General features: G+C 44.6%; 1 protein-coding gene across 1 annotated transcript; it reads left to right on the top strand.

Moving 5' to 3' along the window:
- The first annotated feature begins 101 nt into the window (after positions 1–101).
- On the top strand, positions 102–11240 carry LOC139536119 (zinc finger protein 76-like). Its single transcript, XM_071336310.1, has 13 exons — positions 102–2073; positions 3100–3199; positions 3330–3413; positions 3525–3602; positions 3805–3995; positions 4222–4407; positions 6514–6715; positions 7302–7481; positions 9005–9208; positions 9286–9377; positions 9650–9811; positions 9938–10051; positions 10158–11240. Exons 2-13 carry the CDS (start codon positions 3127–3129, stop codon positions 10245–10247), a joined length of 1656 nt encoding a protein of 551 aa, XP_071192411.1. The 5' UTR covers positions 102–2073; positions 3100–3126; the 3' UTR covers positions 10248–11240.
- The last annotated feature ends 13018 nt before the right edge of the window (positions 11241–24258 follow it).

A 24258-nucleotide genomic window follows, 5' to 3' on the forward strand; every position in this document is an offset into this window, starting at 1 on the left:
ATACCATTCAGGTTCCCGGGTGCTTCTGTGGTGCCTGGTGCATGGCGGTCTGCTGGAGGTGAGTATCCCAGTTTGCGCTGCAACTTGTCAAACCGAGGGAGAGATGGGATATAAAAATGGGGGATAGGGAGGGGAAAATAAAGAGCTTGTGATTTTCTGGATTTCTTTAGCGTTTGAGAAGAAATATCAAGAAATAGAAAACGCTTTGTTAGGGATCGATTATCGGCGTTACCGATGGGAGTAACCCGGTTGCGTTGCAAATGTCTGATTCAAGCGCAAACGTGTTGTAGTGAATGAGGCCTGGTTGTATTTCCACTACCGTGCGCCTTAGCTATTTAGCTAGTTAGTCACGTCAAAATACATATTGTAAACGTAGTCAAAGTTGTGGCGCTAACTATTTACTATTAGGGAAATGTATGGTGTTATGTGACTTAGTTGGCGAAGAAAATGTGTTTATTGAAGTTAAAGCTAGCCATAGCACCAATAGCCAGCCAGCTAACTTTACCTTTCAGTGTAATGGTGACGTTAGCTTGCTAGATGCCTAGCTGTCACTCGACCTCTAGCTTGTTGGTTAAGCAGTTAACTTAGCTTGCCATTTGAAATTGACTATGAGTCCACATTTCTTCTTGACTAACTAGCTATAGGATTCATGGCATAATGTTATACTATATTCCCAGTAATTATTGACTCGAATGAAAGCTAGCTGTGTGGTCTGCTTAGAGTGGAGTTTAGTCCGCTACAGTAACCAGCTGTAGAATAATGAATTCAACCATTCAAACCTCTCTCTCATTACCAACAAAGAACCCATCTAAACCGGTACAGTGACAATTAGCTCTAGTTTAGATCCCTGTAGTATATACTGAGTGTACTTGTCAGATATTACTGCACTGTCGGAGCTAGAAACAAAAGCATTTCGCTACACCCTCAATAACATCTGTTAAACACGAATGTGACCAATAAAATGTGATTTGAGTGTACAAAAAATTAGGAATGCCTTCCAAATATTGAGTTGCACCCCACTTTTCCCTCAGAACAGCCTCAATTCGTCAGGGCATGGACTACACAAGGTGTTGAAAGCGTTCCACAGGGATGCTGGCCCATGTTGACTCCAATGCTTCCCACAGTTGGCTGGATGTGCTTTGGCAGGTAGACGATTCTTGATAAACACAGGAAACTGTTGAGTGAAAAACCCAGCAGCATTGACATATTGACACCCTGTTCAAAGACACTTCAATATTTTGCTCCCGAGTGGTGCAGCCATCTAAGGCAGTGCATCTCAGTGCTAGGTGCTTCACTACAGACACCCTGGTTCGAATCCAGGCTGTATCACAACTGGACGTGATTGAGAGTCCCATAGGGCGGCGCACAATTGGCCCAGCCTCGTTCGGGTTCGGCCAGTGTAGGCGTCATTGTAAATAAGAATTTGTTCTTAACTGACATGCCTAGTTAAATAAAAGGTTCACCCTCTGAATGGCACACATATACAACCGGTCTTAAAAATCATTTAACCTGTCTCCTCCCCTTCATCTACACTGATTTAAGTGTCATCAATGAGGGATCATAGCTTTCCCTGAATTCACCTGGTCAGTCTGTCATGGAAAGAGCAGGTGTTCCTAATGTTTTTCACACTCAGTGTACACTAATTGACCAAAAGTATGTGGACACCTGCTCGTCGAACATCTCATTCCAAAATTACGGGCATTAATATGGAGTTGGTCCCCTTTGTTGCTATAACACAAGGTTTTCCACTAGATGTTGGAGCATTTTTTTTAAATATATTTTTTTAACTAGGCATGTCGGTTAAGAACAAATTCTTATTTTCAACGACAGCCTAGGAACAGTGGGTTGGCTGCCTTGTTCAGGGGCAGAACGACAGAGAAAGACAATAGTTGAACAGTTTTGAACAAATTGATTTCTTCCGAAATGAAGAAGCACTTTCAGTTTCTCTTACTTAGCTAGCAAATGCAGCTAGCTAGTTTAGCCTACTGAAACACCCTGCTCAAACAGAGGGATGCTTTGTTAGCTAGCTGGCTATGACTATCCAACACAACACTGGAACTCTTCCAACTCAAGGTAAGCTTTTGGTGTTACTAATTTATTGCCACTGGGGCCCGCCTGTGTAATTGCTTACTGACTACGCGAACGTTACTGCATGATTGTAGCGGGTTTACTAACGCGTTAGTTCTATTAGCTATGCTGACTAACATTACTTTAGCTAATATGGTGACAACGATGTACAGTAGGCTGTGTAGCGGTTGGGCTTGGAAAGGTTTTTTCACCTGGTCACATACAGCTGATGTGTTGTGCATTAAAGTCCACAAGCGAAGGGAAGAGAAAGGAATACAACGTGGCTGCTATGAAAGTGAACTCTGTTTACGTGTGATCAGGGGTGTATTCATTCCTCCGATTCTGTTGAAAAACAATTCTTAAACGGAACAAAACGGGGATAAACATACGTGAATTCGTCAAATAGAAACTCTCCTTTGCAACTCTTGGATGATAATGATTACACCCTATACCAGCTAGATGCAGGCAAGAGTGTGTCTCTTGACCTGTGTGTACCTAAACGTTCAATAATTGCACAGTGACAACCGGATGGAAATGCACCCATTGATGGCATACTGCCTATGCCATAAACTGTTGTATAAACTTGATCATAAGCAGATAGCTATGTCCATTGACAGTAAAATAGTCTGCCCCCCCCCCCCTAGACTCATCTTCAACCTAACCTAGGTGCATACACATAATACAAGTATTATAATATGCCATATTCACTGGTTGAGGGTCAAGGCCAGCCACATTTTGGGAACACGCATCACTCACCTCCTTTTCTCTTCTATGACGTGTCAAGCTACCACACAACCCCTAGGTCATCATCACTGCATTGAGGTCACATCAGCTGACCCAGGGAATATAACCTTGCTACAGAGCAAGATGTTAGGACAGTAGCTACATAATAAACAACACAATGCAGCAGTACACAGGATTGCTGGGGATCCTCCATTGTGTGTGTGTGTGTGTGTGTGGTAGAAGAGCGTCAGCCTGTCACGGCAGTGGAGTTTAAGTAGCTATGTGTGTCTCTCTCTCTCTTATTGTCAGAAAGAGCATCTGTAGCTGAGCAGAAGGATGGAGAGTTTGGGATTGCAGGCTGTTGCCCTCAGTGATGGCTCCACAGCCTACATTGAACAAGCCATCAAAGGTGACAAACTCACACATTCACACACTACTAAAAAATTAGGAAATGCACAACTCAAAGATAACATTCACATGTCCACCAGTATGAGTATGTATGACTGCCACTGATATCAACAATATACTGATTTCATCAGATGGCAACCTAGTGGAAGGCGATACTATTCAGTTGGAGGATGGTACTACAGCCTACATTCAGCAGGTCACTATACAGCAGAAAGGTCAGTGTACACCCTCAGAACAACATGTCTGCCGGAGGGTTTGTGAATAACCCTTTGTGTGTTCTGTGAGCTCATACCTCTCCTGATGCTGTTTTCCTGTCGTCTCCCCAGAGCCCCTGCCCTTTGAGGACGGCCAGGCAGTGCAGCTGGAGGACGGGACCACGGCATACATCCACCACACACCCAAAGGTATATTAGCAACTAACCAGATGCTGTATTCACCACTCTAGGAAAGGTTGGCTTGTTGAAGCAATAGGGTGGTCATCATCATCTTGTTTTATCATTATCCAGTCACACATCAGTTATTATTACTTCTGCAAAGGATGGAAGGAAAGTCATCTCAAACATTTTCAAAGAGGACCATCTAACCTCTGACCTCTAACCCCGGCAGATGGGTATGATCCCAGTGCGGTGGAGGCGGTGCAGCTGGAGGATGGCAGCACGGCGTACATCCACCACCCCTCGGGCCTGCAGACTGGCAGCACCATCCTGACTTTGCAGCCAGGGGGTGGCCTGGAGGAGCTAGCTGCAGATGACACTGTGGACACAGACACCATCACCACCCTGGAGAACTACGCCAAGGTCTCGCTCTTTTTCTGCTGTTGTATCACTCATGTGTTCAATCACTCACGGTTTCCTGTAAATTCTTTTTTAGTTATTTTTCTTGAAAGCTCAGTTTTCCCCCCCATGTGTCTTTCTCTCTCTCACAGATACTATGTAGTTCTACTTCTTGTGGTGGAATAAGCAATGTTGTACTTTTAATCAATATAATGCTCTCAAACTCTGTTCTCCCCTGTTTTCTCCCCAGATGACGGGTTCTGAGGTGGAGGTGGATGAGACCATGAGCAGTACCAATGGACTGCAGGACATAGAGCCTATTGTACAGGTGATGGGGTCGTGGGGTTCCCCTAAGGGTCAGCAGACGGCTGAGAAGACATTCCGCTGTGACTACGAGGGCTGTGGACGTCTCTACACCACAGCACACCACCTCAAGGTACCACACACTCCCTCTACATCACAGCACACACTGACCCTCGGACCACAGTACCCCACCTTAAGATACCATACACATACAGTGGCAAGAAAAAGTATGTGAACCCTTTGGAAATACCTGGATTTCTGCATAAACTGGTCATAAAATTTGATCTGATCTTCATCTAGGTCACAACAATAGACAGTCTGCTTAAACTAATAACACACACACAATTATACATTTTAATGTCTTTATTGTACACACCGTGTAAACATTCACAGTGCAGGGTGGAAAAGTATGTGAACCCTTGGATTTAATAACTGGTTGACCCTCCTTTGGCAGCAATAAACTCAACCAAATGTTTTCTGGAGTTACGATCAGACCTACACAGCGGTAGGTTTTTGGACCATTCCTCTTTACAAAACTGTTTCAGTTCAGTAATATTCTTGGGATATCTGGTGTGAACTGTTCTCTTGAGGTCATGCCACAGAATCTCAATCGGGTTGAGGTCAGGACTCTGACTGGGCCAATCCAGAAGGCGTATTTTCTTCTGTTGAATCCATTCTGTTGTTGATTTACTTCTGTGTTTTGGGTCGTTGAGCTTCAATTGGCGGACAGATAGCCTAACATTCTCCTGCAAAATGTCTTGATAAACTTGGGAATTCATTTTTCTGTCGATGATAGCAAGCTGTCTAGGCCCTGAGGCAGCAAAGCAGCCCCAAACCATGATGCTCCCTCCACCATACTTTACAGTTGGGATGAGGTTTTGATGTTGGTGTGCTGTGCCTTTTTTTCTCCACACATAGTGTTGTGTGTTCTTTCCAAACAACTCAGCTGTAGTGTCATCTGTCCACAGAATATTTTTCCAGTAGCGCTGTGGAACATCCAAGTCCACTTTTGCAAACTTCAGACGTGCAGCAATGTTTATTTTAGGCAGCGGTTGCTTCTTCCGTGGTGTCCTCCCATGAACACCAATCTTGTTTAGTGTTTTACGTATCATAGACTCGTCAACAGAGACGTTAGCATGTTCCAGAGATTTCTGTAAGTCTTTAGCTGACATTCTAGGATTCTTCTTAACCTCATTGAGCATTCTGCGCTGTGCTCTTGCAGTCATCTTTGCAGGACGGCCACTCCTAGGGAGAGTAGCAACAGTGCTGAACTTTCTCCATTTATAGACAATTTGTCTTACTGTGGACTGAAGAACATCAAGGCTTTTAGAGATACTTTTGTAACCCTTTCCAGCTTTATGCAAGTCAACAATTCTTAATCTTAGGTCTTCTGAGATCTCTTTTGTTCAAGGCATGGTTCACATCAGGCAATGCTTCTTGTGAATAGCAAACTCAAATTTTGTGTTTTTTATAGGGCAAGGCAGCTCTAACCAACATCTCCAAACTCGTCTCATTGATTGTACTCCAGGTTATCTGACTCCTGACTCCAATTCGCTTTTGGAGAAGTCATTAGCCTAGGCGTTCACATTGTCACGGCCCCTCTGCATTGCAGGGGCGGTTCCTCCTGCAGGCAGAGGAGGGTCGTTAGTGATTGGAGCCACCTGGGCTCAGGGTATTTAAACTTGCTTCACTAATCACTTCTCTCTCTGCTCCTACAGGTATGATCCTGTTTTGTTTGTTCCTTTGTATTTGTACATAGTTTTCACTCAGTCATATTTACACACACAGATTCACGCATCCCTGCACTTTACATACACCCTACATTATGATACTTCCACACCTCATTCCTTTTTCTTTGTTTAAAGTTAATAGTTTTGGTTTAGAATAAAGAACCTTTTTAATTGGCCTATACCTGTTGTTCGTGTCCCCTCATTTTTGTCACAGGCTATGAGCCTGTGAGCCTGTGACAACATACATTTTCCAACCTACACTGTAAATGTTTAAATTATGTATTCAATATAGTCAAGACAAATACAATAATTTGTGTGTTATTAGTTTAAGCAGACTGTTTGTCTGTTGTTGTGAGTTAGATGAAGATCAGATCAAATTTGATGACCAATTTATGTAGAAATCCAGGTAATTCCAAAGGGTTCGCATACTTTTTCTTGCCACTGTACACACATTTGTTCCCACTTGAGAAGATATTCATGTTACATTAACTTTCACCCTGTCTTGTCAGGTGCATGAGAGGGCTCACACAGGTGTCCGGCCATACAGGTGTGATGTGTTGACGTGTGGAAAGGCGTTCGCTACAGGTTACGGCCTGAAGAGTCACCTACGGACACACACTGGAGAGAAACCATACAAGTGTCCTGAAGACATGTGCTTCAAGGCCTTCAAAACCTCCGGAGACCTCCAGAAGCATGTCCGCACACACACAGGTAGTAGGACACGGACGCACACAGGTAGTGGGACGCGGACGCACACAGGTAGTGGGACGCGGACGCACACAGGTAGTGGGACGCGGACGCACACAGGTAGTGGGACGCGGACGCACACAGGTAGTGGGACGCGGACGCACACAGGTAGTGGGACGCGGACGCACACAGGTAGTGGGACGCGGACGCACACAGGTAGTGGGACGCGGACGCACACAGGTAGTGGGACGCGGACGCACACAGGTAGTGGGACGCGGACGCACACAGGTAGTGGGACGCGGACGCACACAGGTAGTAGGACACACACACACTTTCCCCCACCACTACTTTTCCTCTTACTGTCATTTTCTCTTCAGTCTCATATCTGTATTTCTCCACCCCGTCTAGTCCTCTTCGGATCTTTCTCCTTTTTCTCCTGCCTCTCCTCCCCTCCTTGTTTCCCTCCCTCTTTTTGTTAGATGGTACAGTGTTTAGGTGTGTGTTCCAGGGCTGTAGGTGCTCTCCCCATATCTAATATCTCCCTCATCTCCCACCTTTGTCTTTCATTCCTTCTCTCCATATCTTCCCCTGACACTTCTCCTTCTGTCAGGTGAGAAGCCGTTTAAGTGTCCGTTTGAGGGTTGTGGTCGTTCCTTCACCACCTCTAACATCAGGAAAGTCCACATCAGAACACACACAGGAGAGCGCCCCTACATGTGCCCTGAACCATCCTGTGGACGAGGCTTTGCCAGTGCCACCAACTACAAGAACCACATGAGAATACACACAGGTAAGACACACACACACACACTACTAAGATCATATGAGAGTACACACAGGTAAGACACACACACACACTACTAAGATCATATGAGAGTACACACAGGTAAGACACACACACACACTACTAAAATCATATGAGTACACACAGGTAAGACACACACACACACTACTAAAATCATATGAGTACACACAGGTAAGACACACACACACACTACTAAAATCATATGAGTACACACAGGTAAGACACACACACACACACTACTAAGATCATATGAGAGTACACACAGGTAAGACACACACACACTACTAAGATCATATGAGAGTACACACAGGTAAGACACACACACACACTACTAAAATCATATGAGAGTACACACAGGTAAGACACACACACACACTACTAAAATCATATGAGTACACACAGGTAAGACACACACACACACTACTAAAATCATATGAGTACACACAGGTAAGACACACACACACACTACTAAAATCATATGAGTACACACAGGTAAGACACACACACACACTACTAAGATCATATGAGAGTACACACAGGTAAGACACACACACACACTACTAAAATCATATGAGTACACACAGGTAAGACACACACACACTACTAAAATCATATGAGTACACACAGGTAAGACACACACACACACACTACTAAAATCATATGAGTACACACAGGTAAGACACACACACACACTACTAAGATCATATGAGAGTACACACAGGTAAGATACACACGCACACTACTAAAATCATATGAGTACACACAGGTAAGACACACACACACACACTACTAAAATCATATGAGTACACACAGGTAAGACACACACGCACACTACTAAAATCATATGAGTACACACAGGTAAGACACACACACACACTACTAAAATCATATGAGTACACACAGGTAAGACACACACACACACTACTAAGATCATATGAGAGTACACACAGGTAAGACACACACACACACTACTAAAATCATATGAGTACACACAGGTAAGACACACACACACACTACTAAAATCATATGAGTACACACAGGTAAGACACACACACACACTACTAAAATCATATGAGAATACACACAGGTGAGAGGTTACATTACTGCTTTGTTAGATACTTAAGCAATAAGGCTCAAGAAGGTGTGGTATATGGCTAATATACCACGGCTAAGGGCTGTTCTTATGCATCACGCAACGCAGAGTGCCTGGACACAGCACTTAGCCGTGGTATATTTGCCAAATACCACTGACCCCCGAAGTGCCTTATTGCTATTATAAACTGGTTACCAACGTAATTAGAGCAGTACAAATACATGTTTTGTCATTCCCGTGGTATACGGTCTGATATACCACAGCTGTCAGCCAATCAGCATTCAGGGCTCGAACCACCCAGTTAAAATTGACATTAACTAAGTGCTCCACTCTTTCTCCCTCCCTCTCTATATCTCTCTCTCCCCCTCCCTCTCTATATCTCTCTCTCCCTCTCCGCACCCTCTCTCTCCTCTAGGGGAGAAGCCCTACCTGTGTACAGTCCCTGGTTGTGGGAAGCGATTTACAGAGTACTCCAGCCTGTACAAGCACCATGTGGTTCACACACACTGCAAACCTTACACCTGCAACCACTGTGGCAAAACCTACAGACAGACCTCCACGCTGGCCATGCACAAACGCACCACGCACGGCGACTTTGAGGCCACAGGGGACGGGGAAGGTATGTAGACACAAACACTCCTATAACAAACACCAACTGAGGACAGAAGGTTTGAACAGCCTCTGTCTCTGTTGCAGAAGCGGTGGATGACCAATCACAAGCCTCCTTCCTGGAGGGGGCGGAGCAGAAAGAGGATGGGACGGATTCCCAGGTTATCATTGGTTCACAGGTAGTTAATCATTTCCTATCTAGTAATTCAGCTTGTGTGATATAGATAGAAAATAGCGTAAGCTCTCAGCTGTCCCACCAAAGACGTTGTGGATGCAGTCAACTCCTGAAACATGCAATAGTTTTCCATTCCCATTCATTTGATTGCAGCATGCTCCGGTTTAGCACATGCTGTCAAGACAGTCTCAAGCTGTTGCATTTATCAGAGCTTTACTGTATTATAAAAAATGGTTGGTTCTCTGTCCTTCAGTTTGATTGGTTCTGTTCTGGCAGGTGGGTCTGTCGACAGAGGACCTACAGGCACTCAGTACGGCCATCACCATGGTAACGCAGGACGGCACAACCATTTCCCTGCCGACCCACCAGACGGACATGGCCTCCATGGGACACCACCACATCACCATGGTTACAGGGGAGGGCAAGGAGCTGCAGCCGGTATGTTGCACACACATCTTAGCCCACACTAAGCTATCTGTGTGAATCAGTATTTGCTCTTGCATGTCAATGTTTGTACTGTAAAGTGGATCATCATGTTATTGGTGGTTTGTCTTTCCTCTCCAGGTTGCCATAGTGACATCGGAGGGTATTATGACAGGCGGCTTGCAGGGCTCCGGCCCTCACTACCAGCAGGTCGCACTGCTGGCCACGGCTAACGGCACCCAGATTGCTGTTCAGGTCAGTATAGAGTACACACACCGAGATTAACAATCTGTAAGTGGCACTCTGAGCATTACACTGATTTGTTAATAGTGTGTGTGTGTGTGTGTGTGTGTGTGTGTAGCTGGAGGAGCAGCAGACGTTGGAGGAGGCCATCAGCATGGCGACAGCTGCCATCCAGCAGGGAGGGCTGGTTCAGGACGAGGACACTTGAGGGGAGCTGCTGAGACACACCTACCCCCCCAAACAGAGCATCTTTCCCTGGGTACGACACGGTACCTGCTCCCCTTAGCGCCAACCAGCTCCACAGCACTCCTGGAGCCCTGTCTCCTGCCACAGACACAGAGTGAGCAGGAATCCTATCTCAGAACTCAGAACCAATCAGAGAGACTTCGAGAAGCCGTTGTCATGGATACTGGCTTTAGAATGTTCAGATGTGAGCATGAGCAGATTGATCTTTCTTTGTTTTAGCCACAATACAGTAGCATACTCATCCTGCTGCTTCTGAGAAGCAGCACCTGCACTAAAGCTAGCTCCAGTTTGATTTTACCTCTATTCTTCATAATCATGATACAATAATGGATAAAAGCGTCTGCTAAATGGCATATCATGATACAATAATGGATTAAAGCATCTGCTAAATGGCATATCATGATACAATAATGGATAAAAGCGTCTGCTTAATGGCATATCATGATGCAATAATGGATAAACGTGTCTGCTAATGGTATATCATGATACAATAATGGATAAAAGCGTCTGCTAAATGGCATATCGTGATACAAGAACGGATAAAAGCATCTGCTAAATGTCATATCGTGATTGCAGACGCTTTTATCCATTCTTGTAAATGGCATATCGTGATACAAGAACAGATAAAAGCATCTGCTAATTGGCATATCGTGATACAAGAACGTTTGTTTTGGTTTTGTATTTCTCTGACTGCAGTGAGTTTTCCAGTACTGTGTACTTCTGCGTCTACTCTGTTTTGGTTTGAAGAGTGCTCTTAAACAGATGGATTCTTTCAACTGAAACACTTGTTCAGAGGTAGACTGTCCGTCTGAGGAGCTAAAGGTTGGCCACGTCATTGAAGAAATGAACTGCAAAACTACAGAGCCCAATATCAGCGGTATCAAGCTGCGACGTGTATCTGGATCTATGCTGACGTTGCCGAGGTGTACATTTGTCAATAAATAGCTTTACCTTTGCTGTGTGTCTCACAATGCATTTCTGGCTGATATTATTTATCTGATTGTCTTTTCACCACCAGAGAGCAGACTCACACCTAAAATACCCCTCAACCAAGAAAATGTTTTTGAGAAAGACCTGTCAGCTATGGTGTTTTCCTTCTATCAGAAAGATTAGCTTCTTGTCTTTGATTATCTTTACTGACTTAAGTCTCTCCTATGAGATGTTTTGTAAAAGTAATTTTTTAACAAGACAAAGACAGTAACACCATAAAATGTCACTGTACTAACAGTGCATCTTAATGTAATAATAGGTCAAGTAAACAGACAGATGAGTCTTCAATGATAATTCACTCATTCATGCATGTTTTAATGAAACAACTCAAATCATGGCTAAAGACAAAAGGGTGGAAAAATAAACTGGGAATAAAACATAAACAGGGAAGACAAAACATGAGGTCACCATTGAATCTCTGCATTCCACCACTAGCTGTCTCCACCTCTCATTTGTTATGGGTTGCCACTTGTGCCCCCCTGCACCCTCCAGCCTGCCTGCCTCTCATACAAAGGGGCAGATGGCCAAGCAGCAGCCCAGCCCTCTCATCCCCAGGATCAGTGCATTCCAGCCCCGCCACACTCCAACTAGTCCCCCCTTTATCACGACTCTCGTGGTGGTGGTTGTTGTTCAGGCCAAGAAAATGAACTAAACATGGAGATATGGTGATCTGGATCTCATCGCTGATCAGATGGAGGAGAGCTTTTAACAACAGTGTTTTGGTCACATTCCCCTGCTCAGACTTTACATGCATCAACCAATGGTCGTATGCCACGTCATCGACTGACAGATTGCTATAACATATGTTATGGTTATCTGATACGTAAAATACAGTACCTTTCCAGGTGTAGTTAGATCTGTAATGCGTCAGCAACGTCTGGGCAGCGGAACACACCCATAATCTACACCAGCTCCCACCAGGCAGACCACAGGACACACCAAACCCTTCCTCCTCTCCACCCCTCCTACTTCATTTCCTCTGCTTTGCTGCTCGGTTCTCCCTCGACAACAGCACCTGATTGGCGGGGGGCGGCTGTGACATAACGCCTCATCGGGACCAACAGCTGCAGTGAGTGAGAGAGAGAAGGTAGAGAGAGCGAAGGGAGAGTGAGAGGTGAAACCGTAAATAGAGAGATTTGAGACAGGAGAACCGAGGAGAGGTACAAAGAAAGACACGTAAGAGGAGGTTAGGAGAAATATAGAGCAGAGAGAGAGGAGCTTTGGACAACCTACTCTATTGTGGTCCTCCCAGCTCTCCCGCTTCCTGTAGTTCTTGTGTTCACTGACACGTGTTAGAGCGGCCTTGGCTGCACCCTGTATCTGAGGGGAGAATAGGGCCTACGCCTAGTACCAACACACATCTCAAGGCCTAGCACCAAAACACACTCAAATCTTACACACTTTCGCACACACAAACTCCCTGAAGTCAAACACTCAGCGAACCCACCTTATAGCCTATAATCACCTCCTTCAGCTAAGTGATGCCAGACTAGTGTTTCATAAATAGTGCGTTGGGACTGCTGGGTTGGGGAGGATTCCCTTCAGATGGCAATTTCAGGATACTTTCAGACTACTTGCTGACTAAACATTGGTTTTGTTGACTTGGTGGCCTAAAAGCATTAGGTGGGTCTCATAAACAACAAAAATGTTTTGATTGGGTTGGTTGAAGTCATAAGACCTCTTATCTGTTGTGCTTGTGGCTGATAGGGTGGCTGGCTCTACCGGTGGTATAATCAGCTGTCATCTTGGTTTACTAATCTGATGAACAAAGAGACATTCACAGGACCTGGCTTCCTGCCAGAGGTGTACAGTGCAACCTGGGTAGGAGGTCGAGGAGTGACCTAGGCTCCTCCCTCTGTTATCCAGATCTGAGTGATATGAATCTGTGTGTTGCAATGTGCTGACACACACACACAAACACGTGCCAGATCTCTCATTTACTCATACACAAGCATGCTGACACACAATTCATTTTAGAAAAGGCTTAATCATTAGTCCTGTTGTCTGTACATTTAGCTTATTCACACACCCATGCATTTTGGTCACAGTATGGAAAGGGCACCCTAGTTCTTAGGGATACTTTATCACTGCAAATTCAATGCAAAAAATGGATCCTAAAACACTACTGTTGGTCAACCTGACGGTTCTTCATGCTACCTCATTTATCCCACATCATGACCTCTATTGTCTGTGATCTGTGCCTACTCCAAGGGGTGTTTACACACACACACACACACTTTCACGAACATATACAGTGTGGTGAAAAAACATCTTTCTGATGTTCTGTTTTTGCATATTTTTGATACTGAATGTTATTATTTATTTTATTTATTTAACCTTCATTTAACTAGGCAAGTCAGTTAAGAACAAATTATTATATATAATGACGGCCTACTAAAAGGCAAAAGGCCTCCTGCGGGGACGGGGGCTGAGATTAAAAATAAAAATATAGGACAAAACACACATCACGACAAGAGACACCACTACATAAAGAGAGACCTAAGACAACAACAGCATGGCAGCAACACATGGCAGCACAACATGGTAGAAGCACAAAACATGCTACAAACATTATTGGACACAGACAACAGCAAGGTAGAGACAACAATAAATCACACGATGCAGCCACAACTGTCAGTAAGAGTATCCATGATTGAGTATTTGAATGAAGAGATGGAAATAAAACCGTCCAGTTTGTGTGTGTTTTTGCAGCTTGTTCCAGTCGCTAGCTGCAGCGAACTGAAAAGAGGAGCGACCCAGGGATGTGTGTGCTTTTGGGACCTTTAACAGAATGTGACTGGCGGAACGGGTGTTGTATGTGGAGGATGAGGGCTGCAGTAGGTATCTCAGATAGGGGGGGGTGAGGCCTAAAAGGGTTTTATAAATAAGCATCAACCAGGGGGTCTTGCGACGGGTATACAGAAATGACCAGTTTACTGAGGAGTATAGAGTGCAGTGATGTGTCCTTTAAGGAGCATTGGTGGCAAATCTGATGGCCGAATGGAAAAGAACATCTAGCCGCTCGAGAACACCCTTTCCTGCCGATCTATAAATTACGTCTCCGCAATCTAGCATGGGTAGGATGGTCAGCTGAATCACGGTTAGTTTGGCAGCTGGGGTGAACCTTCGCCCCAGTCTGAGATCCTGAGCGCTCTGGAGCAGGTTTTCATCAAGGATCTCTGTACTTTGCTCCATTCATCTTTGCCTCGATCCTGACTAGTTTCCCAATCCCTGCCGCTGAAAAACATCCCCACAGCATGATGCTGCCACCACCATGCTTCACCGAAGGGATGGTGCCAGGTTTCCTCCAGACGTGACACTTGGCATTCAGGCCAAAGAGTTCAATCTTTGTTTCATCAGACCAGAGAATCTTGTTTCTCATGGTCTGGGAGTCTTTAGGTGCCTTTGGCAAACTCCAAGTGGACTGTCATGTGCCTTTTACTGAGGAGTGACTTCCATCTGGTCACTCTACCATAAAGGCCTGATTGGTGCTACAGAGATGGTTGTCCTTCTGTAAGGTTCTCCCAACTCTACAGAGGAACTCTAGAGCTCTGTCAGAGTGACCACCGGGTACTTGGTCACCTCACTGACCAAGACCATTCTCCCCCTATTGCTCAGTTTGGCCGTGCGGCCAACTCTAGGAAGAATCTTGGTGGTTCCAAACTTCCTCCATTTAGTGATGGAGGCCACTGTGTTCTTGGGGAACACTGCAGAAATGTGTTGGTACAGATCTCAGATCTGTGCCTCGACACAATTCTGTCTCGGAGCTCTACGGACAATTGCTTCGACCTCGTGGCTTGGTATTTCCTCTGACATGCACTGTCAACTGTGGCACCTTATATAGACAGGTGTGTGCCTTTCCAAATCATGTCCAATCAATTGAATTTACCACAGGTGGACTCCATTCAAATTGTAGAAACATCTCAAGGATGATCAATGGAAACAGGATGCACCTGAGCTCAATTTGAGTCTCATAGCAAAAGTTCTGAATACTTATGTAAATAAGGTATTTCTGTTTTCACTTTGTCATTATGGGGTATTGTATGTAGATTGCGGAGGATTTTTAAAAATACATTTTAGAGTAAAGCTGTAACTTAACACAATGTGGAAAAATTCAAGGGTTCTGAATACTTTCCAAATTGTTTTATTTATTTTTTACTCCGGACTCCGACATTGCTCATCCTAATATTTATATATTTCATTATCCTATTCTTTTACTTTTAGATGTTTTTATTGTTCTGAATTGTTAGATATTACTGCACTGTTGGAGCTAGGAACACAAGCCTTTCCCTACACCTGCAATAACATCTGCTAAATATGTGTATGCAACCAATACTTTTTGAATTTGACATGAACATTTCTAAAAAGCAACAAACGTGAAGTTTTGGAATGGCCTAGTCGAAGTCCAGACCTAATCCCAATTGAGATGTTGTGGCAGGACTTGAAATGAACAGTTCATGCTTGAAAACCCACAAATGTCGGTGAGTTACAGCAGTTCTGCATGGAAGAATGGGCCAAACTTCCTCCACAGTGAGAGACTGATCAACAACTACAGGAAGCGTTTGGTTGGAGTCATTACGGCTAAAGGTGGTACAATCAGTTATTGAGTGTAAGGGTGCAATTACACAGGGGCATTGGGTGTTTTTTTATGAAATAAGTACGTAATTTCTCAGGTTCCCTTTATCCAATATTAGGTTTTGGTTCTGATTACTTCTGCATATTTCTGATACAGAATGTTGAGAAAATGAGAAAGGAGGCAAATACTTTTTCACAGCACTGTACATGCACACATACTCACACACTCACAGCATCAAGGACCCTACACACCGCAGCCACCAGCTGTACACTCCCTTGCCATCAGGCAGATGGTATCGGAGCATGAGATTTGACACCAACAGGCTAAGAGACCGTTTCTAAGCCACTTGAAATGAAAATGAACAGATCGCCTGCACTGACTCTTCGCAACTTAGCACACACACACACACACACACACACACACACACACACACACACACACACACACACACACACACACACACACACACACACACACACACACACACACACACACACACACACACACACACACACACACACACACACACACACACACACACACACATCACAACTGCTGCTACTAGACTCTTATTTACTATTGCTAATACTGTACAATTTAAACACTTGCCCCCCAATACCCACTTCCCTGATACATGTATACTGTAAATATTGGACGATAAATTCTGCCTTCCTGTATTTTACTTATGCTAAAATGTTTATTATATTCTACTAAGCCATTTAACTGATGTTCGTATTCTTATGTTTTATTGTTGATTATTGTTGTTACATTGTCGAGAAGGAACCTGCACGTAAGCATTTCGTTGGACGGTGTATACCATGTGTATCCTGTACGTACGACTAATAAAACTTGAAAACAAACAAAATCAAATCAAATTTGTCACATGCACCGAATACAACAGGCTGAATACAACCTTACCGTGAAATGCTTACTTACAAGCCCTTACCCAACAATGCAGTTCAAGAAATAGAGTTAGTAAGATATTTACTAAGTTTAAAAAAATCTAATCAATCAAAAGGTAACACAAGAAATGTACATAACAATAACGAGGCTCTATACAGGGGGTGGGGGGGTCAATGTAAATAGTCCGGGTGGCCGTTTGACTTGGCGCTCCGGTACCTCTTGACGTGCGGTAGCAGAGAGAACAGTCTATCACTTGGGTGACTGGAGTCTTTTACAATTTTTTGGGCCTTCCTCTGACACCGCCTAGTATATAGGTCCTGGATGTCAGGAAGTTTGTCCCCAGTAATGTACTGGACAAATACGCATTACCCTCTGTAGCGCCTTACTGTCAGATGCCAAGCAGTTGCCATACCAGGCGGTGATGCAACCGGACAGGATGCACTCGATGGTGCAGCTGTATAACTTTTTGAGGATCTGAGGAACCATGACAAATCTTTTCAGTCTCCTGAGGGGGGAAAGGTGTTGTGGTGCCCTCTTCACGACTGTCTTGGTGTGTTTGCACCATGACAGATCGTTGGTGATGTGGAAACCAAGGAACTTGAAACTCTCAACCCGCTCCACTTCAATCCCATCGATGTTAATGGGGGTCTGTTCGGCCCTCTTTTTCCTATAGTGCACGATCAGCTCATTTGTCTTGTTCACGTTGAGGGAGAGGTTGATGTCCTGGCACTACACTGCCAGGTCTGTGACCTCCTCCCTATAGGCTGTCTAATCGTTGTCAGTGATCAGGCCTACCACTGTTCTGTCATCAGAAAACGTAATGATGGTGTTGGAGTCGTGCTTGGCCACACAGTCGTGGGTGAACTGGGAGTACAGGAGTGGACTAAGCACGGCCCTCGTCTTACCAGACGTTGCTGCTCTGTCCTGACGAAACACAGAGAAGCCAGCCAGCTCTATATTATCTGTGTTGTCGTTCAGCCAAGTCTCTGTGAAACATAAGATATTACAGTTTTTAATGTCCCTTTGGTAGGATAGTCTTGATCGTAGATCGTCCAGTTTGTTTTCCAATGATTGCACGTTGGCCAATAATACAGAAGGTGTTGGGGGTTTACCTACTCGTAGGCAAATTCTTACAAGGCACCCCACCCTCCTGCCCCCTTTTTCTGTCTTTTCTTCACACTGATTTTATTTAACCAGGCAAGTCAGTTAAGAACAAATTCTTATTTACAATGACGGTCTAGGAACAGTGGGTTAACTGCCTTGTTCAGGGGCAGAACGACAGATTTTTACCTTGTCAGCTCGGGGATTCAATCTAGCAACCTTTCGGTTACTGGCCCAACGCTCTAACCACTAGGCTACCTGCCGCTGATGATGGGGATTTGGGCCTTGTAACACATACTGTTGCTCTGACGTAGAGTAGTTTGGCTATTGTTCGGTCACCCCAGAGTTCTGGGTTTGATCATATCACCCTGACCTAATAAGCAGATGACAACAGCTCAAGGGGGAGAGAGGAGGGAGAAACATCACCCAACATGTCACGACCTGGGGGACCAGCCTAGTCAGTCTAAATCGAAATCCTCTCCCTTCAGGGAAGGCCCTGCTAAGTATTGTGTGTTGACCCACATCTTGTCTCCATTCTGCTGGCTTATTATTGTTTGCCAGTGGGTAAAAAACACAGACGGCTGCTCTCCGACATTGGAGCTGTTATCAGGGCCAGAGAGGAGAGGAGGGCCTGGGTGTGGGGGTGGGGCCAGTGGTAAGGCCCACTTAAGTGGAGTAGTGTTTGTTTTTCAAGCACTCAACATGCTTGTTTTCCATAAGGGTTCCCCATGCCCCTATCCTCCTCTCCATCAACACAGTCAGAGAAAATCTGTACACCACACACACCTGCGCCCACGTGCACATACGCACAGACACAAAGGCCCACACCACATTAGCAGGAACACCAGTCCAAGCAAAACCTTTAGCAGACCTGACCACCAGTTGTTCATACATACAGTGGAAGATACAGTGTGATATACTAAGAGAAAACATGTCATTGCTAACTTATTTCCCTCTCTTTGTAACAGTAACTCATCAAATCAAATCACATTTTATTGGTCACATACACGTGTTTAGCAGATGTTATTGCGGGTGTGGGGAAATGCTTGTGCTTCTAGTTGCATCAGTGCAGCAATATCTAACAAGTCAAATCTAACAATTTCACAACAAATACCTAATACACACAAATCTAAGTAAAGGAATGGAATTAAGAATATATAAATATATGGATGAGCAATGTCAGAGCATATGATAGCAGGTCAAATGACCTGGGCCTGCTTTGACGCATATACATAGACTGTCATCTAACCAGGTGTGTATCAGTGGGTTGATGTCACGGTAAAGAACATCTTATTTGTTTTCTTCTCAGTTTCACAGCTACTTCCTGTGATTGACAGTCTTGACTCACCACATCCTCCCTACTCCCCCATGCTGTTTAACATGGCGAGGAGGACTGCTCAGTGAGCTACAGCTGGAGAGTGTTTGGCTAATGGAGGGGGATGGAGGGGACTGCCATGTGGGGGTTGTTTTGGGATGGGGAGATCAGGGGGTATGTGGGAGGTTGTTATGGGGGAAGACCGGGGAGGGGGAGGATTTGACAAGAGTCTGGGAGGGAGTCTGGGACGGAGTGGAGGGGGCACCCCTTTAATGTCTGTGTGTGTGTGTGTGTGTGTGTGTGTGTGTGTGTGTGTGTGTGTGTGTGTGTGTGTGTGTGTGTGTGTGTGTGTGTGTGTGTGTGTGTGTGTGTGTGTGTGTGTGTGTGTGTGTGTGTGTGTGTGTGTGTGTGTGTGTGTGTGTGTGTGTGTGTGTAAGGGTGGGGCGATTTATTCAGACAGCTGCCCTTGGATTAGGTCGAGTTCCCGGCATCAACAGGGAACAATCTAGGCTTTGTGAGGTGAGGGGGTTGGGGGGAGTGATGGCGGGGGATTTAGGGGGTGAGAGAGAAGAGGGGGACATGGTGAGAGGGCCAAGAGGAGGGAGAGTTGGTAAACAGCTGCTAAAAAACTCACACAACCCATAAAACTCAGCCTGTCCTTTTAAAGTCTCACCTTTGCATGTTTAAGGTGGCCTATTTCTGGAGTTTACTGCTGTTTGACTAATGTCTCCCTGATCCAGTGGGTTGGACTTTAGGGCCAACAGGTAGCTGCTAGAGTCATTCAGGACCATGAAACTGTTGTTGGTGACATTTGCTGTTCTACTCAATACATTTCTATCTGAACGTTCTGTTATATGAGAAGAGAAGTCCACATTTTTACATCATGTTTAGCACTGAGCACTGAGCACTCAGAACTTGCTGGGGCAGAGCTAACTGTAATGTATTTTCATTCATATTCAAACTAACTCACTAAACCCTGTCTTTCTTGCTCATTGTCATTACTTATAAAAACAAAGACAAAGTGAAGGTCTGACCTAATCTCTATATACAGTAGATAATGTGGTTGTTTGTATGTTTCTACTCATAAAGGAACACTCTGGGTTGGGTTTTGTATGATTGTACAAGTAAGATGAGAGACATGATAAAGAAGAAAAATAAAAGGCTTTTGAGAAAAAAGAGTCATGCTCCTACACTTTAGTTGAATAATCTGAAGTAAAATCCCAGCACAATGATAAAGAGCATGGTCTTCTCTAGACAGGTTGGAGAGAAAGATAAAGAGCATGGTCTTCTCTAGACAGGTTGGAGAGAAAGATAAAGAGCATGGTCTTCTCTAGACAGGTTGGAGAGAAAGATAAAGAGCATGGTCTTCTCTAGACAGGTTGGAGAGAAAGATAAAGAGCATGGTCTTCTCTAGACAGGTTGGAGAGAAAGATAAAGAGCATGGTCTTCTCTAGACAGGTTGGAGAGAAAGATAAAGAGCATGGTCTTCTCTAGACAGGTTGGAGAGAAAGATAAAGAGCATGGTCTTCTCTAGACAGGTTGGAGAGAAAGATAAAGAGCATGGTCTTCTCTAGACAGGTTGGAGAGAAAGATAAAGAGCATGGTCTTCTCTAGACAGGTTGGAGAGAAAGATAAAGAGCATGGTCTTCTCTAGACAGGTTGGAGAGAAAGATAAAGAGCATGGTCTTCTCTAGACAGGTTGGAGAGAAAGATAAAGAGCATGGTCTTCTCTAGACAGGTTGGAGAGAAAGATAAAGAGCATGGTCTTCTCTAGACAGGTTGGAGAGAAAGATAAAGAGCATGGTCTTCTCTAGACAGGTTGGAGAGAAAGATAAAGAGCATGGTCTTCTCTAGACAGGTTGGAGAGAAAGATAAAGAGCATGGTCTTCTCTAGACAGGTTGGAGAGAAAGATAAAGAGCATGGTCTTCTCTAGACAGGTTGGAGAGAAAGATAAAGAGCATGGTCTTCTCTAGACAGGTTGGAGAGAAAGATAAAGAGCATGGTCTTCTCTAGACAGGTTGGAGAGAAAGATAAAGAGCATGGTCTTCTCTAGACAGGTTGGAGAGAAAGATAAAGAGCATGGTCTTCTCTAGACAGGTTGGAGAGAAAGATAAAGAGCATGGTCTTCTCTAGACAGGTTGGAGAGAAAGATAAAGAGCATGGGCTTTGTGTACTACAATTGTTTCCTTGTTTACAGTAACACTCCATTAGAAACAACAAAAACGTACATACAAGTTAAAACCTGCATTTTTACTGTTAACAACCCCCCCCCCCCCCCCCCTCTCCATAGGGGCTTCCCCCAGTTAGCATCACAGATACAGTGTACGTCTCGGTTCCCTTCCGCCATTTTGACGGTAGGCTAAATTAGAAGTGAGATAGGTGGGCGAAAGAAAGTCCAAGCACAACAGAGACAAAATGGTTTCACATGAGATGGAACACATAGGAGATGGATTGATAATGAGTGGGAGAGGATAGGAGAATGAGAATGTTATTGAGAGGCCCCTCTAGTCTATTTCTCCCTCACACACACAAGCACACAGACAGACAGCCGAGTGATAGAGTGAGAGACAATACTTGGGTCTATTGTAATGTATGGGACAGGGAGGTAAACCTGTAAATACAGTGTCGAGAGCCACCGTTCACACTTTGACATCAAATGGTCTCTCAGGAGACGGGTCACAGAGGAAGGAGCTCTGGGTGTCATTACAGTCATAACCAAGGTCATACGACTAATAACCCATGGGCATGTTGCTCTATCTTCCCCTTCAGACAGTGGCTTCCTAACACTTTTCTGTTGTGAACTACTTTAGGATTATCGAAATAAACAAAACAGTATTTCTTGCCACATCTTAGTCTCCAGCTGCGACTGGGAAACACAAGTGTCAGCAGTATCTTTCTACAGTATTTTCCGGGAAACAAATTAAATGGTGTTTTAGGGAGATTTAGACAAAGGAAGTGAAAGTTTCGTTTATAGCCCAACAGGAAATGATGTATTGGCATGGGGTGAGAGAAAGACAGATTGAGAAATAATTTGCCATTTCAACCAACATGTTCTTGGACCAGTGAATAGGTTACAGACATATGTATTATGTAGTACCACCGTACAAACATGATTTTGTGAATCATATCAATTACATACAATTGTTTTGATTGTATTGATTCAATTGCTTACAACCTTATTTACATTCTGGATGATATGCATATTTCAATAAACTCAACCATCTCTAAACGAGTGTACTACAACCAAACAATAGATAGGCCCTACTGTCCAGTAGAGACTTGGAGCTCTATTCACTCTGTACCACTGAAGAGTTACAGATTGCGTTATAGAAATATCAAGGTTGTTTCTGATTGAGCAGATATATGCAGCTTTTACAGTGAATGCAGTTTCCGCTAACGCGGGAACATTGCCTTTAAAACGGTGAACTTCCACGATACGGATTGAATAGAGCCCACAGTTGCACTGTTGACCTGAAACAACCCCTTTAAAAAAAACTTTAAAAAAAACTGACATTCTCCAGTAATGACACAGATATTAAACCATTGTGAAGCGCCAGACCAATTATCCCCATGCCTCAGGGTCGGGGAAATCCTGGAGGACTGAGCTGGCCAGCCCTCAAGGGCGAAGGGCCCCCAGCCCGCTGGCTGGCCCAGCTCCTCAGCCCACTCTGGGGTAATTGGGGGGAGAGCGTCTGGTCTTTACAGTACCCAGCACCAGGGATTAGCCAAATGGCCTCAAAGGGGATCTACCCAACCACCCGCCCGCCTGCCCGCTCACACTGCACACCAACTGGTGTGTCCCCCTCCACAATGGGATGGTCTGGGGTGGCCAAGGCCAAACAATGGCCAAACAACTCTGAGTTATGGTGTGTTGTGGAAGGGGGGTGTGTGTGTGTTTTTGCTTGCAGACTAGGGGATGAAGCCTGAGCTGAGACAACACACTGGTAGCCTCAGGGCAGGGAAGGGTAGCATGAAGGTGAATGAGAGAGATGAATGAGAAAGAGAAAGAAAAAAAAGCTTTAAGATCCTATAGCTTAGGGATTCTAAATTAATATGATTATAGGGGAACCCAACTACATGTGGGGACTGCTCTGTCAAATAAGCTGTTGAATCTCTATTTCACTGGGGGAAGAAGAGACACACTAGCATTACTGTTTACTATCTCTCTACTTCTATAAGTGACTGTTAGTAGCATATACTGCAGCATGAAGATCCCGTTTTTACTTTGTTGTGGGAATTGTGGGAAGTCAGTGAGTCCCACATAGACACGGAGACAGAGACAAAGACACAGAGAGAGAGAAAGAGATAAAGAAAGAGACAGAGCAAGGCACAGAAATAGAGAGCAATAGAGACAGACAGAGAGAAGCAAAGAAAGAGGGGGGAGAGAAACCAAGAAACCTGCCTGGATACCGCCATCGACCAATGAGAAAGCAGACAGGTCTATAAACAAAGTTTGACTGGCCCCAGCAGCTGCCTACAGGTCAGAGGTCATCCATTCAGTTGTCAATGAGCCCTTTAACCCACAGAGTTCTGGCTGTGAGAAGGAGAGGGGGGAGGAGGGCATGGATCCATTACACACACAACAGGGCAGACTGGGGCTTTTGTTAAGGCAATGACCTACAAAAATGTACATACCCATCATTTTTCTGGTCAGCATACACTATACACACAAAAGTATGTGGACACCCCTTCAAATTAGTGGATTCGGCTATTTCAGCCCGTTGCTGACAGGTGTATAAAATTGTTCACACAGCCATAGAATCTCCATAGGCAAACATAGAATGGCCTTACTGAACAGCTCAGTGACTTTCAATGTGTCACTGTCATAGGATGCTACCTTTCCAACAAGTAAGTTCGTAAAATTTCGACCCAGCTAGAGCTTCCCCAGTCAACTGTAAGTGCTGTTATTGCGAAGTGGAAACGTCTAGGAGCAATAAAGACTCAGTCGCGTAAGTGGTAGGCCACACAAGCTCACAGAATAGGATCGCAGAGTGCTGAAGCGGTTGCAACACTCCCTACCGAATTCCAAACTGCCTCCGGAAGCAACGTCAGTACAAGAACTGTTCATCAGGGGCTTCATGAAATGG

Source organism: Salvelinus alpinus, chromosome 12, assembly GCF_045679555.1.
Source record: "Salvelinus alpinus chromosome 12, SLU_Salpinus.1, whole genome shotgun sequence".
Taxonomy (NCBI): Eukaryota; Metazoa; Chordata; class Actinopteri; order Salmoniformes; family Salmonidae; genus Salvelinus; species Salvelinus alpinus.